The sequence below is a fragment of the Equus caballus genome, chromosome 9 (assembly GCF_041296265.1).
Source record: "Equus caballus isolate H_3958 breed thoroughbred chromosome 9, TB-T2T, whole genome shotgun sequence".
In the NCBI taxonomy this organism is placed as follows: Eukaryota; Metazoa; Chordata; class Mammalia; order Perissodactyla; family Equidae; genus Equus; species Equus caballus.
Window position 1 is genome coordinate 82465556 of NC_091692.1, and position 22922 is coordinate 82488477.

The 22922-nt window shown below is 38.6% G+C and overlaps 1 protein-coding gene across 4 annotated transcripts in view; it reads left to right on the forward strand.

Annotated features, from left to right (window-relative positions):
- NSMCE2 (NSE2 (MMS21) homolog, SMC5-SMC6 complex SUMO ligase) overlaps positions 1-22922 on the forward strand; it is a 226572-nt gene that overhangs the window by 28946 nt on the left and 174704 nt on the right. For all 4 annotated transcript variants that reach the window (XM_001497639.6, XM_005613276.4, XM_070222486.1 and 1 more), the window contains one exon: positions 22224-22330. In XM_001497639.6, the coding sequence (XP_001497689.3) occupies positions 22224-22330 (107 nt within the window). The remainder of the gene's footprint in view (positions 1-22223; positions 22331-22922) is intronic.

Consider the following 22922-nt stretch of genomic DNA (forward strand, 5'->3'; position numbering starts at 1 on the left):
TACTGTTGGGATGGAGAATGGCACCGAGATGTGACTTGAGTGAGGGCCAGTTGTGTTTGTGTGGTGGGGGAGGATGGGCATTATCTTCGTAATAGGATAAAAAGTGACATTTATGATCTAGTCTAAGAAGTAGAAATGTGTTCTAGTTTCAGAAAAATTAGTATGGGATTTAATTTCAAGCGAAAAGGATCAGAGCTCCTGTGGGGCAGACTTAAATAGACTTTTAAACCAGTTAAAGAAAGATTATGTAATCTGCTACATAGAAGATGCAGTTTTTGTTAGTGCTCTCTGTCATCTTGAAAAGGAGCCTTCCAGAGTTCCTAGGTATTTTTGGATTTTGTTGAGTTTAAAAGAATTACCCTGTATCTGCCTTATCTTTAGTCTCTCAATGCTGAGCTTATGAGGGCATTTGGATCTTGGCTGGAACTTAATACTGAAATGGGTAGTGTCGTCATCTACAACTTGTTTCTAGTTTTAAAATTTCCAAAGTGCACTCTGCACCTGTGTTGAGGTACCTACTAATTGGGAAGCAAGATACAAATAGTAGTTCCTATATGAACCTTAGCACTTTCATATGTCAAATCCCTGTAACGCTCAGAAACCTTCTCCTAGACCCAGATGGATGTCAGAAATGACCATGCAAGGTCTAAGGGCTGTTTCAGATGCTCAGCTGTGAAGCAGTTTCTTTCCTTTCCTCTTTTATTTTTTGGTTAACTTAGTGTATGTTACAGTAATTTCCTTTTCATTTTTGTACTTAACAAATATTTGCATCTTCACTCCAAAGATACTGTTTTTGCTTCTCATCCTTAGCACTCTCGGCCATATCACCAGTGCAGAACCCTCAAAATATAAGCAAAATCCTTCCCGTAATCTACTCCTCACATTTTAATATAGTTATAGCACAAGCAGAGCAAATGACTACCATGTAAACAGGGATTTTAACATACTTTTGTTCTATATTTATTTAATGGTTTTGGTTGGTCCCAGTTGCACACCATGCACAAAAGATCCTTAGGAAAATATATTTCCCAAAATTTGATTTTATCTGTTAGAGTTTAACAGCTGACTGATTTCACTTCTCTTTTTCATTAAGGACACATTTTAAATCTAGATCTGGAAAAGAACTAAGGTTTAAGAAACAGGACAGGTACTCATACATTTATTAGAGGTATTGAGTATCATGTGCTGTAGTCACTTCTTTCCACTGATGACCCTTAGCAAATCCTCCCATCACTGTGCTTGCATGCTGTTCCTCACATCAAGAGATGGAGTTTATTGGGATAATTTGCTAAGTAGCAATAGATAAAATTGGGACCAGGAGTGGGGTTTGAACTCACATTGGCATTTGCCCATAGTGCTGTGAAACTACCTTAAAATTTAATGTTTTAAAACCACAAACTGTTTTTTCTTTTTTTCAATGTCTCATCATTCTGTGTGTTGACTGAACTGGGCTGAGAGGTTCTTCCACTCTGCATGATATCAATTAAGATGGCAGCCATTTGGGGGCTCCACTGGGTTGAAACTTGCAAGATGGCTCTTTTGCATGGCTGGCAGTTGGTGCTGACTGTTGCTTGGATGCTCACCTGGAATTGTTTACTAGAGCCTGAGGATTCTCCTTCATATAGCCTCTCCATGTAGTTTGGGTTTCTCCAAGAGGAAGGAAGCAGAAGCTGCCAGTCCTGTTAAGACCTGGCCTCAGAAGTCCCAGAACATCACTTCCACAGAGTCTACTTATTTAAAGCAATCACAGGGCCATCCTCAATTCATGGATAAAGAGAATAAATACTACCTCTAAATGAAGGGGGAGCATTCATATAGGGACCAAAAGGATTAATACTACCCGTGCTAGGTATTGGAAATATAGCAGTGACTAAAATAGATATGTCCATTGTGTACTGAGCAGAGGCTAGAGAGGATAGGAAAGGGCCGGAATGGGGGTTGGTTCTCATAAGTCAAATTAGGGAGTTTGGATTTCAGGGCAGTAAGAAGCTATTAAAAAGTTTTAAAATAAGAATGAGATAACTTGTATTTTGCATTAATTCTCTGGCTGTAATGTGGGAAATGACCTCCTAAGAATGAGTCTGGAGGTAGGCCAACCAGTTGGGAGGCTGTTGCTGTGGTCCTCAGGCATTACATAATTGTGACTTGGACTCAGAAGGTGATATGGAGTTGGTGAGAAGTAAACAGATTCATAAGAGACAAAGGGAGGAATAATTGATGAAACTCAATGATTGATTGAATTTGGAAATTGAGGGAAAGGGAGTCACTGGTGATACTCACATTTCTGACTTAAGCATCCATGTTAACAGAGGCTCTGTGTTCTAATATGGTGTATTACTTGGCTATTGCTGTTGGGACAAATTAGCACATCCTTAGTGGCTTAAAACAACACAAATTTATTCTGTTAGAGAGCGTGAGGTCAGAAGTCTGAAATGAGTCTCACTGGCTAAAATCAGTAGGGCTGTGTTCCTTTCTGGAGGTTCTAGGGGAGAATCATTTCCTTGCCTTTTCCAACTTCTAGACGCTGCTTGCATTCCTTCCATGTTCAAAACTAGTGCTGGCCAGTTGAGTCTTTCTCATCCTGCATCACTCTGACGTTAACTCTCCTGCTTTTCTCCTTTACTAATATGGACCTTTGTGATTATATTAGATGCACCCAGATAATCCAGGATAATTTGTCTCCCCGTGTCAAGGTCAGCTGCTTAGCAGCCTTATTTCCATCTGCAACCTTAATTCCCCCTTTCCGTGTAACATAACATACAAGTTCCAGGGATGAGGACACAGACGTCTTTGGGGGCCGTTATTCTGCCTACCACAGATGGGACCCCGAGGACAGGGATAAGTTTTTTGGGGGAAATGAATTCAGTTTTAGACATGTCTCCAAGTGCGATGACCAATTAGCAGTTTTCAAGTGGGGTGACCAATAAGTAGTTGGTCTTTGAGCTCAGGATAAAGGTATGGATTTGAAAATAGCCTATACATGGAAATTGAAGCCATGTAATGAGGGCTTGCTGCTTGAAGTTTCAGACATGAGATTGAGAAGGAGCTGCTGGAGGGTAGGAGGAAATTTAGCAGAATTTGGTTTCAAAGAGCTTCGTAGTCACCTTTGTAGGTTATTATATCTTTGCCCTGAAAGAATCCTTAAAGATCTTTTTAACTCTATTTCTATTACAGATCAGGAAACTGAGGCCTGGAGAGAGAAAGTAACTTGTCTAAGACTATAACTAGTTAATAAATATGCTTCTTGATTCCTACTTCAGTTTATTTGCCATAGTCCTACTTGAGTCCGTTTAATCTTTTCATTTTGAAGATAGTGTTGGGGAGAGATTTTGGCTGTGTGTGTGTGTGTTTCATCAGTATTCAAAATCCTGAGAGAGAAAGTTGCTGGAATAATGTTGCCTAACCAATGCCTTAGTTACATGCAAGTAAAATTCTTTATACCAAATAACAGCAGTTAATTATATATTTTTTTATCACGTAGACTTTTCTAAATGCAGCCTCACTTCTTTGTGAAGTCCCTTTTTCACTTGGTTTTGTGCATACTCTCTCTCTCTTTAAGTAAACTCTTTATTTTGGAGTAATTTTAGATTTACGGAAGTTGCAGAGAGTGCACAGCTCCCACATGCTCTCACCCAGTCCCCCCGTTGTTAAGATCTTACTACTGTGGTACATTTATCAAAACTAAGAAACAACATTGGTCCATCACTGTTGACTAAACTAAATAGTAAACTCTAGTCCTTTTGGATTTCACTAATGTCCTTTTTTATGACATTGTCCAAGATTCAGTCCAGGATACTACATGGCATTTATAGTCATCATCTCCTTAAACGCTTCTTAGTCTGTTTTCAGTTTTTCTTGTTTTTCTCATAACTTTGACAGTTTTGAGGAATCCTGGTTAGGTATTCTGAGAAATGTCCCTCAATTTGGATTTGTCATGATTAGACAGGGGTTATGTACTTTTGGACAGAAGATTACAGAAGTCAAGTACCCTTCTCGTCACATCGTACCAAGGGGGTACATGTCATCAACATGACTCACTGGTGATGTTGACTTTGATCACCTGGCCTCAGTAGTGTTTGTCAGGTCTCTTTACTGTAAAGGTCCTCCCCCCCTCCTTCATATTGTTTTTTGGAAGCAAGTGACTAACTCTGCCCACACGCTGGGGGAGAATTATGCTCCACTCCTGGAGGGATAAATATTTACATGAATTATTTGGGATTCTTCTGTAAGGAGTTGTATTTTCCCTATCCCACCTCCAGAATCAGCAGTTTCTCCAAGGAGCTCTGGTTCCTTTTATCAGAGAATGGTATTTAGAAACTAAGATCTGGGCACTGGGTGTGCTTATTGCTACCAGAATGTTACTGCTTCTAGGCCCTTTTAGCAAACAGAGCTAGCAAGTATATGTACGTATACCTACACATGTGTGCACACATATGTGTCATTGTTTCTGTGCCTGTCCATCTGTAGCTATAGTAAGTTAAACGTGTTCATACTGATGTCTTCAACTCCAATCTGGTACCACGTGGTCAAATGCTACTCTTCTTCCCTTGATTATCCGTAACTTCCTCTCCAACATTAAGAAACCTAGCTCCCAGTGTCTGCCATCTATTTACTTATCTGTTTGACCCCAGTGTACATGTAAAGCAGTTTCAGAATTATTATTAATCTGTACTCCACGACAAACAACATCATCAGCCCTCCGGTGTTTTATGTACACTTGGCTTTTTGTCTTTAGTCTTACAGTTTTCAGTCAAAACACTGTTTAAGGTTACTTAGGTCAGCTCCTTTTTCCCCCTACTCCCTTCAGTAGGTTATATCAAACATTTGTGATACAGTTAAATTCCTGTGTCATAGTCTACATTCCATCCCAGGATCCCCTGATCCCTGATTGTTGCCTTATTGTTGTGTTGCATGCATTAAAGTTTTGTGAGTTAAATTTATAAGAGTTTTGATACATTGCAATCTCTTTTGAAAATATATAGTATTCTGAAGACATACTGGGACGTTTGCTGGCAGCAGTGCTGGAGGTGTAAGGCTGAAACCAGGACTGTGAATGAAGCTATGGTCAGGTTTATAGGTCAGCAATCAGGGTTAATGAATTTCCTGTGATCAGAGTCAGGAATAGCCCTTATGTCAGGAACCTTTAGGAGTGTCAAGGGTTTGGAGGTGTTGGGGTTTCGAGGATCTGGCAGATCTCAAATATAAGGTAAAGAGTTGAATTATATCATTGCATCAGGATATAGATATTGGAACTTATCTAGTGGCAAATGAAATCTGCATGGAAGGACCGTATTAGGTGTACGTGGTACACAGCCAACAGGAGCAACGCTGTGGTAGCTGCAATGAGTTCTGAAATGGGAAAAATGCTTGGAGATTGTAAGTGCTTGAAGGGAGTGATTCTTTCTCTTTGAAACCCCTACAGAAATGTTTCCAAACTGCAGTCCTCAACAGCCTGCCTTAGAAACACCTGGGATACTTATTTAAAAATTGCAGAATTGGAGCTTCTGGAAGCAGAGCCCAGTAATCTGCATTTTAAACGAGTGTCCCAAGTAATTCTGATACATCCTGAAATCAAGAACCCTTGCTCCTATACTGAATGGTGGGGTGCTTTGCACAAAGTGGGTGTACCCTGTGTATTCACTGAGTTGAATTGCAGATCAGTTCTGATACATTCCAATTAGAATGTCGACTTTGCAAGTAATATTAATAAAAATATCTAATGCTGATTGAGTGTTTATTCTGTGCTGGGCTCTGTGCTAAGTGTTCTTTGTCAATTGGCTCATTTAATTTGTATGAAGAAAATACTATTATCCTTTCGTTAAGAAAGGATTGATAAATCTTCATTAAGAAGATTGATAAAATTAAGGTTTAGGAAGCTTAAATAACTTGCCCAAGATCACAAAAAGTTCTTAAGTGGTAGAATTCAAACCCAGACAGTCTGCCTCCAGAGTCCATGTAACGACGTTGTGAAAGGTTTGCTTTTGTGGGTCCCTGCCATGCATTCCCATGATTTCAGAGATAAATTAACCAATCTAAGAAAGAATAAGAGACTGCTAAAATCACACTGCCGTTTGGTGCTTCAGCAACTGAAATTTTGTGTGTGTTCGTTTTTTGACTGTGTTCAGTTCTCTAGGAAGCAGTGTTGTAGTGATGTTCTTGAATCCTAAGAGGCATTTATCTTAAATCAATTTTAAAATTGTTAAAAATGGATGCAATAATTAAAGAAAATAATTTGGCAACATTGTATTCATGTGAAAAGTATAGTACTGTAGAGTATAAGAGTAAGATCACAGATGTGTAGACTCCGCCCTGAAATGGCCTCGTAGGACGTCTTCTCCAAGTCCCTCTTACACGTGAGGTCACTGGGCTCTGAAAGATTAAGTTATTAACTCAAAGTCTCTGAACAAATTATCGACAGCCCTAGGTGTCCTGATTTCAGTCCAATACCATTTCTACTTTCATTCTACTTATGTCTTACTTAACTGTCGTTATGATAGTTATTAAATATTAAAAAATTGTTACTAGAATTATTTTCAAAATCCGTTCCATTTGGGTGAACCTAATTAAAAGTTGCACATATGTTCACTGAAGGGTAACAATTTGTAGCTGAAATCTAGTAAATTTGGAAGGAATGTTGGGTGCAGTTGCAAAACTAGACGTGAGTAAATGACTAGGATATTTAAGTGGAAAAGTTTGTTTTAAAACAATGGCTTTTGTAGAATGTATTATTTATGGGACCTTACATTCCGTTTTGATTTTCTAGCTTAATAAAAGGACTAAATTAATTTAGGAGTATAAAAATAGGAGAACAGCTGGTTGAATTCTAGATTTATCGAAAACATGGATTTGAAGTAACAGTTCCTTTTTATATTAAAATTCTGTGAATTCTGAAAGAATCTTGGGGAAAAGACAATTTGTGGTTTTGGATCTCAAATTTTACCAGTCTTTAGAATCACCTAAAGGACTTTTAAAATACAGATTGCTGGTGGCCACCCCAGAGTTTCAGATTCCATTGTCTGGTATAGGGCCTGAGAATTTGCATTTCTAACAAATTCCCAGGAGATGCTGATGCTGCTGATGTGGTGACCACACTTTGAGAACCGCTGGATTGGAGAAAACAAATAATAAAAAGCAATTGTACTCTTGTGAGCTAATTATAGCCTGAAAGCTGGTTTCGCTGATATCTGTTACATAAGAAATTTCAGTTGACTCATGTTTCCGTAAATCCTTAATGATGATGCCAAGAGACGTTATAATATTTGAAATCCCTTCTGAGTCATTATGATAAGATTGTTATATTAAATTTGGCTTAAATTATATGGTAAAGTGTACTTTTTTAGTAATAGAGTTGTCTGAAAATTATGAATCTACATGTGGAATACGTGAAGGTAACTCTCTAGTCACTCCACATCCCCATCAACACTTGATATGGGCAGTCGTAATTTTAGCCATTCTAATAAATATGCAGGGATAGCCGATAGTATGTTAATGTGCATTATGAATACCTTTTCATGTGCTTATTTGGCATTCACCTCTTTGGTGAAGTGTCTTTCCAGATTCTGTTCTGATTTGTTACTGAGCTTTTTTTATTATTGGATTTTGAGAGTCCTTTATATATTCTGAATATATTTCTTTATCAGATAGATGACTTATGAGTATTTTCTCCTGATCTGTGCTCTTACTAGATTATTTCAAAAAGCATAAGTTTTTAATTTTGGTGACATCCCATTTATCAATTTGTTCTCTTAATGGATGTGCTTTCGGTCTTGTATCTAAGAAATCTTTGCTTAATCCAAGTTCCCAACGATTTTCTTTATAGCGTTTTCTAGAAGCATTATTAATGTTTTAGGTTTTCATTTAGGTCTGTGATCCATTCTGACTAAATTTTTGTATATGGAGCAAAGTATGAGCATAGATCAAAGTTTTTTTGTTTTTGTTCTTGTTTGGGATTTTTTGGTAAGTGATAGCCAATTGTCCCAGCACCACTTGTTGAAAGGCTATCCTTTTTCCACTGAATTGCCATTGCTCTTTAATCAAATCGGTTGTCCATATATATATATATATATATATATATATATATATATGTTTGTACTTCTGGACTCTATTCTGTACTGTTGGTCTTCCCGTCTGTCTTTACCTCAATACCATGTTATCTGGATTACTGAAGCTTTATAATAAGTCTTGAAATCGGGTAGTGTTCATTCTTTGTCTTTTTCAAGGTTGTTTTGGCTATTCTAGGTCCTTTGAATTTCCATATGAATTTTAGAATCAATTTGTCAGTTTCTACAAAAAAAGTCCACTGAGATTTTGATTGGTTGTGTCCTGCAGCCTGGAAACTCCCTCAAGATGGTAAGGTGGGACAATTATAGGTCCCACTTATGTTTCCAGTCACTCTTCTTCCTCTTCCTTGCATGATGTCTAGTGTCTTGCAAACCGTTATTTAGGTAGCTAGTTAGTTTGTTGCTTAAGGCAAGAGAATAAATTTAGTTCCTGTTATTCTATCTTGGCCAGAAGTGGAAGTCCTATGATAGGTTTTTGGTAAACATCAAAACCTATCATAGGTTTTGGTAAACAAGAGAGTAACAGACTTGTTCTTGAAAAGGAGAACAGGTAACAACATGGAAGAAGGATTATAGGGAAAAGAGATTGGAAAAGGAAATTACTAAGGAAGCAAATCAATAATCTGAGGAAGAAACAATCAAGATTGAAATTAAGGCACCTTAAGTTGGGAAGGAGGTAATAGTTAACTTGAGCAGCCCAAATTGGTAGAACTTGGTGACTAGTTCGATGTAGAGGATGCTCAGAGGGAGGAGTCTCAGATGACTTGAAGATTTAGGTCTTGCATGTGGTTTGGTTCTGTTTGGTTGTGGAGACTGGGTGCATATATGTGGGATGTGATTGATTGGAAACTCCCAGTCTCTCAATACTACTGCAGGGCCAGCCTCAGTGGCCTAGTGGTCAAGTTAGGTGTGCTCAGCTCCAGCAGCCCAGGTTCTGTTCCTGGGTGTGGACCTACAGTACTCATCTGTCAGTGGCCATGCTGTGGCAGCAGCTCACATACAAAAAGAGGAAGATTGGCGATGGATGTTAGCTCAGGAGAATCTTCCTCCGCTAAAAAAAAAAAATACTACTGTAGTGTTACACAACCAGCTACTCATTGAATATTATAGTTCTTTATTTCTTACTTTGCAGCTCATTCTAATTGTTATCCAGAAACAGATACATTAGTGGGTGATAATTTGCATGCATTACAGAAATAGTTTACTTCACTCAACAAAGAGTTGTCTGAGCCGTTTTTGGTAGATTTAAGTGTTTATTGATCATTATTTCTTTGATAAAGAGGCTTTGAAAGCTGGCGAAACAGTATTGGGAGTCACAACTGATTTAAATCAGTTAAAATGAAAATACAACATCTTAGAAATATAAGATAAATAATGAGAAAAAATAAGAATTACCTTATTAAACCTCTGAGACATCTTTTCAGGAACTTGCACTATATGGAGATACAACTATAAGGAAATATGCTGAATCAGATGGGGCAGTTATGATGTTTGTAGTAACTTATGCTAGATTTATTTTCTAAGCTATCAGTGATTTAAGTTTTTTTTTTTTTTTTTTTAAAGATTTTATTTTTTTCCTTTTTCTCCCCAAAGCCCCCCGGTACATAGTTGTATATTCTTTGTTGTGAGTCCTTCTAGTTGTGGCATGTGGGACGCTGCTTCAGCGTGGTTTGATGAGCAGTGCCATGTCCGCGCCCAGGATTCGAACCAACGAAACACTGGGCCGCCTGCAGCAGAGTGCGTGAACTTAACCACTCGGCCACGGGGCCAGCCCCCAGTGATTTAAGTTTTAACAGATTGATTTGCCATTATTTTCATGAAATCAGATTTATTTTACTTTCCAAAAATAATAAGCATAGAAATTGTCCTCCAACAGATAGGAATATGAGATACAGTTGTTCCCTTCTTTTGTGATTGTGGTCCTTCCACTCTTCCCGTAAAGAAATGTTTCTTAGAACAAAATACGTCTCATTTAGACCAACATTTGAGAGTTAGGTAAGTAAGAGAAATTACAGTCCCTGTCATCACAGGTCTTATAAATCTAATTAACTTCTTATCAGATCTCCTTGAACTCATGTTTATAGTTTTTAAAGACTTAATTTCTCCTTAATTAAAGTGTACCTTCATTAACTTTCTATTTTAAAGTAGGCTGACCCATTTTTAATCTGTTCCCTAGTATAAATTTACTTAAAATGAGTACAGTGAAATGCTGGTCTAAGGTAGTTGCTATCTATGTGTAAGCAAAAGATCATTAACCTTTCTTTGAGTAGCTACGTCATTTATGAACTTATACAATATTTTTGTTCTTGATCATCCTAGTTCCTCTCTACCCTCTCTTTTATTCTTTTTAGTTTTAACTAGAGTGACTGCCCTGGTACAGTAGAGATGCTCTTTAATCTAATATGATAGATCTCAGGAAGGCATTTGGCAAAGTCTTATGATTTCCAAGGGGTGATATTGAAGTAGTTGGGAGGATGGACTCTGTTATTTAGTACACCCCAATTTGAGTCTTCCCTCTACATATCTTTAGCTGTGTGACCTTGGTTCAAGGTACTTAACTTCTTTGAGCCTATTTTCCCCCCTCAAATGGGGATAATGATAGTGTCTTCTTCACAGAGTTATTGTAAAGATTAAATGAAATGACGCATATAAATTGCTTAGCATAGTGTCTGGCACATAGTAAGTCCTCAAGAAATGTTATCTATTATTTTATATAACTTTTTGAAAGACAACTAAGAGAAGCGAGGTTGTCAGACTTAGGGACCACAGGAAATAGGGGAAGCTAGCTGATAATTAGATGACATATTGAAATTCAAAATGCCTCCCCCTGCTGAATGCAGTGGAATACCGAATTTCAGAAGCATGACCTTTAACAGTCTTTTCCGTCTTAGATTGGAAAACTCAGTGGTGCTAACGGGAAAGGAGAGGTCTGCCTTAATAGCAGTTTCTGTTGAGTTTTTTTATTGACAAGGTTAAGCCACGATCATAGTGGTACACATATAATAATAGTATTATCATAGTCTTCATTGGTAAACCCCATGGTTGTAATTATTGTTTTTTTATTCTGGAGTTCATCTTTAAAAAGAGACACTAGGAAATGAGGCATCTTTAAATGAAGGCAGGTCAGCTTGGCTGAACGAACTTGACAGTCATTATCTATCCTGGAGAAGCAAAGACTTGCAGGGTAGGAGATATTCGGTAGCCACCTTCAGATCTTCGAAAGACTGTGATCTGGAAGGTTGACTCTGCGTGGGCCAGCAGGTAGCTCTTCTGTAGCTCTGGAGTTGAGAACCAAGAGTCAAGTCCTACTTCTGTATTGAGGCATGACTTGAGTGGAATCGCTTTACCTCTCTGAGCCTCAATTTCCTCAGCCATATAAAACAGAGAGTAAAATCACATATGCAGAGGTTATGAGGTATAAGTATGTTAATATGTGTGAAAGAGCAATGCAGATTTATTGTTGTCATTTCCTAGAATTGTTCTGGGGAGGTGCTTAATCAGCTCTCTCTTTGGAAGGACTCTAATAATTAGAGCTGTTCAGCAGTGGAACAAGCTTTCTCATCACCCTGAGAGCCAAACAAAGGCCAGATAGTCATACCAGGGCTTTTTAGAAACTTCTGCATGGACTGGACATTTGTCAAAGCCCTTTGAAAGTACAGTGTTTCCCTAGTTCCCTTTTCTCTTCAGGGCCCCAGCACAGTGCCACGCACATGGACTGTGCTTGGTGAATATTTGCTCAATGAGTGAATGAAACTTTCTCCTCTAACACTGATATTCTGTTCTTTCTTTAGCATCATTCCTTTCTTGTTTTTAATATGTTTGTTTGCCTTTATGTTTTATCTTAGAATGTATGTTTTGACACTAAACTGAAGCAGCCACTCCCTGTTCTTTCTATTCAGGTACCTACTGAAGCCTAGGGCACTGGGAGAGTATTGACATGATTTTCAATGTGAGGCATTCTGAGAGCAGTTTTTCCTCAGGTTTGGCCGTTTTTAACTCCTTATTTCTGCTACTTCTATAAGTGCTTTAATTTCTGTAGTCCTAAGAAGAGGATGCCTTCTACATAGGGTATTTCCATGAGGTTACATTCCCAAGAGCCTCGTAACAGTGGTTGCCACTGAGAGGGAGTTTGGGAATTGGAGACACCACATTATTGTACTGTTTGAATTTTTCAAACATATGCTTGATTAATTTCTTAACTATATGCTTTATTAATTTTAAAAAGTAGGTGAGATGACTCCATGATTCAGTAGATACCAGCTTAAGTGAAATAGAAGATTTGTATTGGGAAAATATTGCAAAGTACACTTAGTTAACATAAAACAGCCTCCATTTATTGAGTCTGCTATGTTTAAGACATCATGTTGAGTGCTTTACCTACTGTCTCATTTAATTTTCTCAATATTCACATGAGGTTTAACACTCGCTTCCTTTTGTCTTTGCTGCCACAAATTCATGCCAGAGCTTTGATGCTGAACCAGAAGTCAAAGCCAAGCTCTGTTTCTTAAGCCTGCTGGCTTAACTTGGGCTAGAACTTGGGCACAGCCAAGGACTTGAAGAGCAGAGAGAAATGGCCGTCATTGAAATTATGTTGGCTGAGAAATGCTGCTGTAAATATTGCTTCCTGCCTTGAATTCACTATTTCTTTCCAGTGTACCAGGGATTAGACTGGAAGAAATGGTTAATAAGGGTGCAGAATACGAGTTTGTTACATAAAAGACAGACTTGACCTTCAAGATTCAAGGGCCTTATAATAGGTAGCCAGAAGAAGTCTGTAGATATGTTTAAAAATGATAGTTGCCCATAGCCTGGAAGTCATAGTGCTTTTGATGACTGGTAGAGACTAGATTTTATCCAGAAACTGAGTTCTATGATTTTATGAATTTAATTCTTCATATAATTGACTACAAGCAATATTCTGAGTTATACCTTTACCATGGTATTTATAGAATATGAACTACACATTCTAAGGAAATATCTGTCTATATAATGAAAGATGGTCTTCGTTACTCTGGGGTAGAACTATTGACTTAAATAGTCTCAGTCTCTTCACTTTCTCTCTCTTAAAAGAAGGTAGTGTTTAGGAGAATTCCTTTAGCTAGAGAACTGATCGTTCATTACTCCATGACTTTTTCATGAAGCATATTTTATTTATTTCTGTGTGGTAGTTCAAACACTGTAGCACATGCCTTGCATACTAACTTTATGTCAGACCTGAGGTCAGTTCCTAACACTACCGTTTATTAACTCTGTGACCTGGGGCAAATGATTTAGCCTCAGTAAGCGTCAGTTTCGTTATCTCAAAATTATGTTTGATAATACCTAATTCACATTGTTGTAACAGGCTAGGATGAGTAGTATGTTCAAAGTGCCTGGCATGTAGTCAGTGCTCAGTGAAGATTTAATCTATGTCTTTCTCCTCTGTTCATTCCTGGTGTTTCCATTTGACCATTTAAGCTCTAGATCAGCCTCTTTGGAGGGGCCTGAGGTCATTTGGTTAGCCTCTACCCAAGTCTGGTGGACATCTGGCACACACTCATCCTTTAGATGCAGTTCACATTTGCCCCCTCACCTGTCAACCTTTCTACCTTCTGTGGGCAGCGGTATCTGCTCCTTCTTGCTTCAAAGGATGTTTTCCGTCTGCCTGGCATGTAGTAAGTGCTGAATAAGCATTTGCTGGGTAAATGAGTTTCTGGACAGTAGTAGTGTGGAGGGGTGTGTTTACACAGCTTCTTGTGGAGCACTGCAGTTTTGTGAGTTCAACTTAATGCTTTGGTCTCAAGTTAATGAAAACAGCTGAGAGAGTGAAGGAGCTGATCTTCACTTGATACTTTTTGGTTCTAAGGGCAAATGCTTTTGGCATTTAGACTAAGTACATTTGCAGCGCAGTTATCCATTGGGTAATAATTATAATAGATAATATTTTGTTAGTGCTTACAGTAGACCAGGCCCTGTGCTGATCGTTTTACCTGCATTTTCTCATTTAGCCCTCCTATCAACTTTATGAGTTAGATACTGTTATTGTACCCATGATACAGAAGAGAGAAACTGAAACTCTAGTAAAGTTACTTGCTAAATATTACACGGCTAGCAAGTAGTATAGCCTAGATTTGAATGTAATCTAATTCTAGAGCTGGCTTTTTGAGTTACTATATTATATAATTTCCCTCCTCTGTGTTATTATGGTAAGAAAATTGTATAGGTGGGTAAAGATGATTATAAAGGTCAATATTTCTCAAAGATTCCCCCCCATATTCACTGTGTTTGTAAAAGAACCAGTTGCTTAATAGCTGGTGTCATAGATGTTACACTCTCCACTTATTTCTGGTGGGAGGCAGTTTCTAATGTGGATTCAGTTTTAATTTTACCACATGAATATCTGTGTGGAGGAATAATTATGACTGAAGTACACTGTAGTGCGAAGTAACCAAGTTTCTATTAAATATCGCGCAAGCAGTGAGTAAGTCATTAAATTCGACTCCTGATGAATATATAGTGATTGCTTAATACTAGGCTGCCAGGGAAAACATAGACACACACCCACTCGTAGAGGTACGTGTGTGTGTAATGTATGTTGCTAGAGATAGTTGGAGCTGTGTTTTAAGAGAGGAAGGGGTTTTTTTTTGCAGAGGGAGAGAAAGGCAGTATAGTGTATACTGTCATTTATTTGAGTTTGCCCAAAAAGAAGACACTTCTTGTTTACAAAATATAAAAGAATCAAGTTTTAGTTTGAAGAGATTGGGAAATATTTATTCTCTGTTTCAGAAATAAAATCCCCCTACCACATGTCCCATCTGTTTTAGGAAATTCAAAATACAATCAGGCGAGTCCCTGCCTCCTATCCTTTCCTCCTTCTTTGCCAAAAGGGACACGTATACTTTATGGCAGTGAATATTTATCAGATCCTTCTGAGTGTATGATTCATGTTGAATTGGAGTCTGCAACCCCATATGAACACTAAATGGCTGCTTTGTCTTAGTCTGGTGTTTGACTAATAAAATGCATGGAGTTGAATTTAATCAACTGTATATAACTGGCATTGTTCCTGTTCAGACATGCCTGCACATGACTTTGTAGAATAAAAAACACCTGATGCTGCCATTTTTATTTGTTTAGGACAGAATTTCAGGAAACAACTTGGCCATGAGCAAAACTGTGCAATTGAATTAGGGACAAAAAGTTGGAAGGGCTCAGTGGGTGAAGTTTGTCTTGAGGATGTGTCTCCCTAACACACACATGCACATATGTCCTAGTTGCAAAGGTAAAGTAGTTTTATGGACCTATAAGGCAGGAAGCATTTGGTCCTATTCTGGAGATTAGGGAGGAGTCTGGAAAAGGACCTTGTGGCTAAAATCACAGGGAACAGCAGAGCAAAGCAAAAAGACATCTGGTAGTGTAGAGAGGTAGCACAGAGATGTGTTCCGACGTGCCAGGGAGAAGGAAGAGTAGGTGTCTTCATTTTCATGTCTGTTTCACTGAAGGCAGTTCTAGTGAAGACCTGAGGGATGATGAGGGAACTTATTTGGCTCTGGGTACTGTGTGCTCCTGGACCTGTTTCAGCTGTGCTTCCCAAACCTCAGGGCTAGGCCTCGGGGAAGGGAGTTTATTTCTCTCTAGTGCATGCCTTAGGCTGCAGCTATGGTACAGCTGTGGCTTGGGAGGGACCTTATTTAGAATAGTTGGTCAAGAAGCTGCATCTCTTAGGTGCATCACTAACCCTCCATTCTCACTGAACTGGTTGCTGGTCTGAAACAAAGCCTTGACTGGTCTATTGACCATGCCCACCTGGACTTGGGAAAGATAAGATAAAGAATCTGCCAAGATAAAGAATCTATCGGAGATAAAGAATCTCCTGCTCCCCCATTTTTAACCTGTGGCCCAGAAAATGGCATTATACTGAACAAATAAGTATGAATAGACCCTAAACAATCTTGGAACTCACCCTGAATAAACTCTCATGAGTCCGTACTGTGCCACATAAGAATTACCGTATGCTACAGGCCTACTACCTACACCTTTTAACCACAGAGGACCTGGAATTTGTCTTATATGAGTCTGCCTGCATCTGTAAAAATACCTAGTGTATCTCCTCTCTTTCTCTCCTGTCTCAGACTTAGCTCTTCTCCCTCATTTTGCTTCAGTCTTTCACATTAAAGACAACTTGTATTGATTTTTAGTTTTTATACTGGTAATCATTTTGCTTTCATATTTGTTCCTACCTCAGCTATCATCTTCCTCTCATTGGAGTCTCATAAATTTTGTTTTAAGTTGAATTTGATTGCAATACTAAATATTCCATTTCTGCGTAGTGTCCTACTGATCATGTAACTTTAGTGCCTATGCAACACTTCAAAAAGAGAGAATACTGGTAGTGAGAATATTTCTGTTAGTGCGTTTTGACTTTGAGTAACAGATGACGTGTCTAATGAATAGTGTGGCTGCTTAGATTGCCTAATTATAGGTGTGTTGGACTTTAGGGAAATCATATGCAGGCCAACTGCATCCATTCAGGTACTTTTTATATTGTATAAATATCAGAGCACTTTGGTCTAAAGAGAAGCCCTCCTTCCGTGATTAGCATTCTGTATTTTTCTAGGCTTTGGCACTGAAGCGGAAAAAACAAAATGAAACCAAAACCATCTTTGAAGAATAGGTTTAGTTCTATGGCCCGTCGTGGTCTAAATAACACTTAAACGTTCTTCGGGTTCTATTAGCAGTCCATAGTGTTTGGGATAGTGCTGACCGGGGTCCCTGGGTACAGACACACCGATTTGTAGGAGGACAGCTCTGGGACTGGCATACTTACAGAAACAGTTATAATTCTGTGATGTGAATCAGAAATTATCTGTGCCCTCTGGACTTGATTTGCTAGGGTGGGAGTGGGGGGACATATTGCAGCTGGTTGTTGTACTGACTTCTTGGAACAGTTTCTTAATTAGTGTGCCAGATGGGTTACACAGGTCTCCACGAGCTCCATGTATTTATTGGCTTGTAAATGAATGTTCCAATATATCACTTAGGTTCATTGGATTAACACAAGCAAGGGTTGATTATAATAAATGCTTATCGAATGGCACATCAAGGAAATGCGAATCTTCCTAGACTCCCCAGGGCATGCTTGGCCGGGGAAGGGCAGTCAAAAGCATGGATAATAGAAATGATTTTGGCACTGGGCTCCACTCAGAAGTATCTCCGTAGTGTGCATCCTTCCAGGACTCTTCCCTTCCCCTTAAACGTCTCTCTCCTGCTGCCCTTGCGTGCCTGCTGCTTCCTTCTCGGTTGCTGCTGGTGCTCTCGATCTAGTGCAGCTTTGACTTCTCAGCAGCTAGAGCTTAGTTATTCTAGCATTCAGTGACTTGGTTGCTTTTATAGCCCCTCCAGTTAGCCTTGCTGATGTGAATGGTCACTCTCTTCACCAACATTAAAATTTAGTAGTCTTCTAAACGGGCCAAATCATTTTCTTTTCGTTGTCGGTGTCTTCTACTTAAGGAATTTGGAAAAGCTTTTCCAGGACCAAGCCTAATAGCATTTGACTGGTGTTGGCCAGTGTCCTACCTGAAACGGATTTTCTCCCCCATGAGGGTTGGTTCCCTGGATATTCATGGAGGAGTTGGAGGTGCTTGTCGTTCTCGTGTTTAAGCCCCTTTTAGCACAGGTTGGCAAGTGTACAAACTTTGCAGCTTGGAAGCCTGAGTTGGAGGCCTTGCTCTGCCACTCACTACCTTTATTTCTTCGAGCAAATTCCTTGAACTACTTAGTGCTTCAGTTTTCTAATATGTAAAGTGGGGGTAAAACTACCTATCTCTTAATGTTGCTGTGAGTTTAATGTAAATGTGGTATGCTCGGTACAGTCTTGGCACACGATAAAATGCTTACTAATTGTTAGCTACAGCTGCTATTATTATATGTATTTTTTTTATTGTCATTACTTTCCATGCTTTATCATCTGCACCAATCTTCTCTAATGCCAGGCTTGCAGAGGTGTGGTACAGTAGTATTTTCCTCTCTGGAATTGTCATTCTGTGAATTTTAACATCCTTTTATTACTGAACGGAAGTGGGTTCCCTCCTGGTAAGTTAAATCAGACTCTCCACCAGAACTAGTTGTCTCACAAAGTAAAGTATATTTGCAGCAAATAGGGGACCATGAGGAATCATTTCCAGAGTCATGGTGGCCCCAACAAAGGGAATCAGGGGCGTTTTATTTTGGATGGGTAATGAATATTCAAAAGGAGAGGTGAGTATTCTCTTGTGCAGGCTCAACTGCAAAACATGCTTCCACGAGTAAGAATGCCTAAGTGCCTCCTGGAGAGATCTTAGCATTAGAAATAAGGTGAAGGTCATAGGCATCCTCTTGTGGTGAAGCTTGGGCTGGTTCAGGGAGGTTGGTGATTGCATCTCCTTAACAAAAGGAAACAAAAACAATTTGGAAAAACAGTTAAAAGCTTCCAAACCCACCCTTGAGTTCCTCGGGGCAATTAGCCAGTGACAATTTGTGTGATTCTGTGCCTCCCTCCTCCCAGCAGTGCTGGTGCCAGTCTTTTTCCTATGGAAAGATCACAATGAAAATAGAATATGCAAATAAGCTTATATCATACGTCTTCTTCATATTTTAATTCAGTTGAATATCTGAGGCAGGACAATTTATAGTTTGGTGAAAGTTTAATTTTCAAACTTATTAAATAATGACCATATAAGAATATTGAAGGAATAGTTGCTGTCATTCTTTGTTGGCTCTCGAGCACTAAGGCATCATTCTTGCCCTCAAATGGATTAAAATCTGTTTGGAGAAATGAGATATATGCATATAAGAAGACAAGATTGTTTATGGTTAAAAGTCCCAAAGTATCAAGTATAGTTGTTAAGATAAATTAAGTGAGATCTAAGCTGGTATAGTTTGAAAGCAGCTGGTGCCTAAGCTCAGCCCTTGAAGGATGAGTAGGATTTGGTTGGTGTGGATTTTGAGGAAGGGTTTCACTGTAGGAGTGGGAGAATTTTGATAGTGGGATTATAGTGGGGAACCTCTGGCTGGCAGTCCCTCCATAGCCACCCATTACCCCCAGCCACTTGTAGTCAACAGCCAACTCCCTGTTTGTGTGTTTACCCTGCCCCACGCACCCCCCCCCCCCCCCCCGCCAGAGGTTCTTCGCGGATTTATTTGGCCTTTTTCATGCAACACTCTGCTCTTCTTTCCCCACCTCCATTCTTTAGAGGAACAAGACACAGATCCCCTACGCCTTTCCTAGCCTGGTGTTTCTGGAACATGAACACAAATAACATTTTTAAAAAGAAGTTATTATTGCAATAATAAGAGAAATAAGGAATAACAAGAATAAAAAGAATCATAAAAGTAATCCTAAAATAGCTGTGGTAGGTTGCTACTTGAAATGGATGTAGTCATGCCTCTCTTCCAGATTCCATTATGGGAGTCTCGTCTAGTTCTTGTCTAGGGTCTCTGTTCCCTTTTGCAGACCAAGACACTGACTTTAGCCTGAAGTTACCTGACTGGGCATCACTTCCAGGTATGGTGTGATTCTCAGTTGTTTTCAGGACCGGCTTCCTGATCTCTTGCGGTGTTTTCCAGTCGTTGCCTCAGGCTGCACTATTCATCACTTAGGTTCTTTAGCTTGTCCCAGCATTCTTAGGCCCAGGAGCCTTAGCTGAGGCTGCACGTAAGCCACACTTGGCCTCCAAAGATTCTTCCCTTAGGCTTCGTGCCATCAAACACTGACCCATCCCTCACGCATTTTATCCTTTGCAGGGAAGGTCTCCTTAGCCTTGTATTTGAAATTGCTATCATAGGTTCAAGTCTTACTAGCATCCATGGGACCTTGATAATGAGAACCATCATCTTATTTATTTTATTTTGCAAACCCTTTCGTAGCATTTTTAATGTCAAACGCACATTTCTAAGTGCTTTCAAAAATTACCTCATTTAATCCCAGAGTGAAGTTGCCAACATTATATCAATTCTCACTGATTTAAGCCCCTGACAAACTTTCATTTCGTATACTTTCAAAGATTTTGCACTCCATAGATCTTTCACTGGGTTTCTGTTGAGTTTGAAGATGCCTCTATTATTAGATTTTTGAAAAAGCAGTTTATGCTCTTAGTCTTTGCTTAGAGTACCAGCTTTACCCACTTCTTTGACTGGTCCCAGTATCAGAATTTAATATCGATAAAATATACTGATTCCATTAAGAAAAGAAAAAAAAACCACCGTAATTTCTTTTAACTAGATAAGACTTGTGTGAAGCCAGGAGTCTGTTTTGTATTATTTTAAATGGAATAAATTAAAGTAAATTACAGGTCAACCCACAACCCTTAACTAATTTACTAAAATGTAACTAAATACAGTAAAATGCCTATATGTGTCACAAACCGTCGTGTTAGGATACAAATTGTTTAAAATTCTCTTCCTGATCATTAAGCAATTAATCTGATTTTTAACAAACAGTTATTGTATATGTAGCAACAGATACACGTTGGTATCAGCAACACCTAAACAACACATCTTCCTTGTTGATGTTTGGACATTTTCAAAACGTTGACCTGTGATTGACAGTCTAACAGTTTTATTTGGAATATGACTTGAGATCTTTCTCACACACCATTTTGTTTAAAATGTTGTATTTAATTTTAGGAATGTAAATAAAATTTTTCTTATGTGAAAACACTGCCTCTCTCCCTGCCTCAAAAAAACTTGTATGGAGATAACACGTACATTCTGTGAAATCTGGATGGTACAAGCTAAGAGGTAGTCTACCAGAAGCAGGTTAACCCAGCGGGTATTTTATGGCAGGTACTTAGAACTGACTATTGTAAAATTAAAGCGTAATTTTAAGTCTAGGAAAATCATTTTAAAATGTAAGTGGATTTTACATTATTTCATGACTTTTGGATGATCTGTCTTATTGTTCTTCAGAGTAGACAAGAAGTATTGACATTTGTCTGATTTAAGGTATTTGAATGAAGAGTCTTTGAGTATGTGCATTCCCAAATGTGATTTAAGTAACTTAGCTTTATTTTTTCATTCGTCTTTTTTAATGTTTGAGTTTTTATTATCCTGTGTTCCCCATCTTTTCCTAATCTACTGAATTATATGTTTAAAGCTTGAAAAACAATGTGAAAGCACTTTTAAGATTTTTTAAACATAGTAAGCATGGTTGTTTCATACTCCAATTGATAGATAATTCCAATATCTGAAACATTTGTGGATCTGTTTCTGCTGATTCTTATTCTTGGTGGCTTGTTTTTGGGGGGTTTGTAAGATTTTTTCCTTGTTTTTATTTTTGTTTTATGTTTCTCCCCTGGTAATCTGATCATTATCCTCAATGGTTATTTGTAGGATTATTTGAGGCCTAGGATGAAAGTGTCTTCTCCAGAGGGAGTACCTGTGGGTAGTTTCAGTGTGACACCACCTCACAACCATGATCAGAGCTTAGGTTCTCAGACCACTCAGGTGAGGGGAACCCAGGCTGCAAAGAGCTTTGTTTTTTCTCTCTCTTTCCCCGTGTGCTCAGTGGCCAAGGCCAACCTCCCTGCAGTCCAGAGGAGCAGGGTGGGATTACTTCCGGTTCATCTTTATTCTGAGGAGTTGGGGGGGACCCAGCTTACTTGGGGAGGGTATGTGACTTTGGTGTTCTGTGCTCTGCTTCTTTGTTTTTGGTTTCCCCTAATTTTGCCCTGGTTGTTTCTTACTATCTTATTTTTAAGGAGATGTCTTCTTTTTTTTGCTTTATCCAGTTGTTTTCAGTAGGAGAATTGGTCCACGTAACCCAACCTACTGTTACTAGAAGTAGAGGTCTTCCTTATTTGATCTTTAACCATCCTGCGAGGTTCTTGTGTAGATATATAATGGGGCCACTTTAACAGGTGAGGGAACTGAGGCTGAGAGAAGTGTAGTGAGTGACTGATTGAAGATCATGCAAGTGGCACAGCGTGGAACCCCTGAGTCTGAGGCTTCCTTTCTACCTTTGGGCCTTCTACTGGGTGATTCTCAGAGTTTTGAATGAAGCAGGCGTATATTGAGAAAGTTTTTTAAAATATGTAGTATCTTTACAAAACCATTTAGACCATTGACTGATAGGGATTGTATTGGTGCAACTTTTTCCCAACATGTCCTTTGAAGTGGAAAATCATAATTGCTTTCTTTTCCTTTCAGCTGAAGTGAGTAGTGAATACAGTATGGACAAGGCAATGGTCGAATTTGCTATAATGGATCGAGAACTAAACCATTATGTAAAGGCTGTTCAGTCTGCGATAAATCATGTAAGTTTATACCTCTCTCCTGTTTATATTTGGTTACAACTCACTGACCTAGAAATAGAAACACAAAGTCAAAATTATTCTCTAACCTTTAATATTTTTTTCATCCTTACTGTAGCACCTATTAATTTCTTCTTAATCAGAAAGTTCATACAATAGGAATCTTAAATATTTTCCCAGCTACCCACTAATTAGGATATTACATTTATTTTAGATTTTCTTACGTTTTTTTTGGTCTCAGTTTTTAGTCTAAGCCTCCTTCGAGTATGAGTAGATTTTTTTAAAATGCTAAAAATTGCATAGAACTTGTTTTTATTGTTATATTTGCTTAAGCCTACAATTTAGACCAGGTTTAGTAACTCATTCTCCCGCTTTAACTAATGTGCAGCTGTTGCAAAATTCATAGAATCAGATAATGTAGAAGAGTTTTAGAGCAAGTTTAAAAAATAAGAAGGTTGGCATTTTGGTTTTTCCAGAAGGCAAACTTATCTTTGTTGACTCCAGCTGTCACAGGAACAACGCATAAGGCAGTTAAGGTGGGAACATAGCGACATCCTTTTCAGCAGTACCATGTTGAGTAAGAAATGAGCAATAT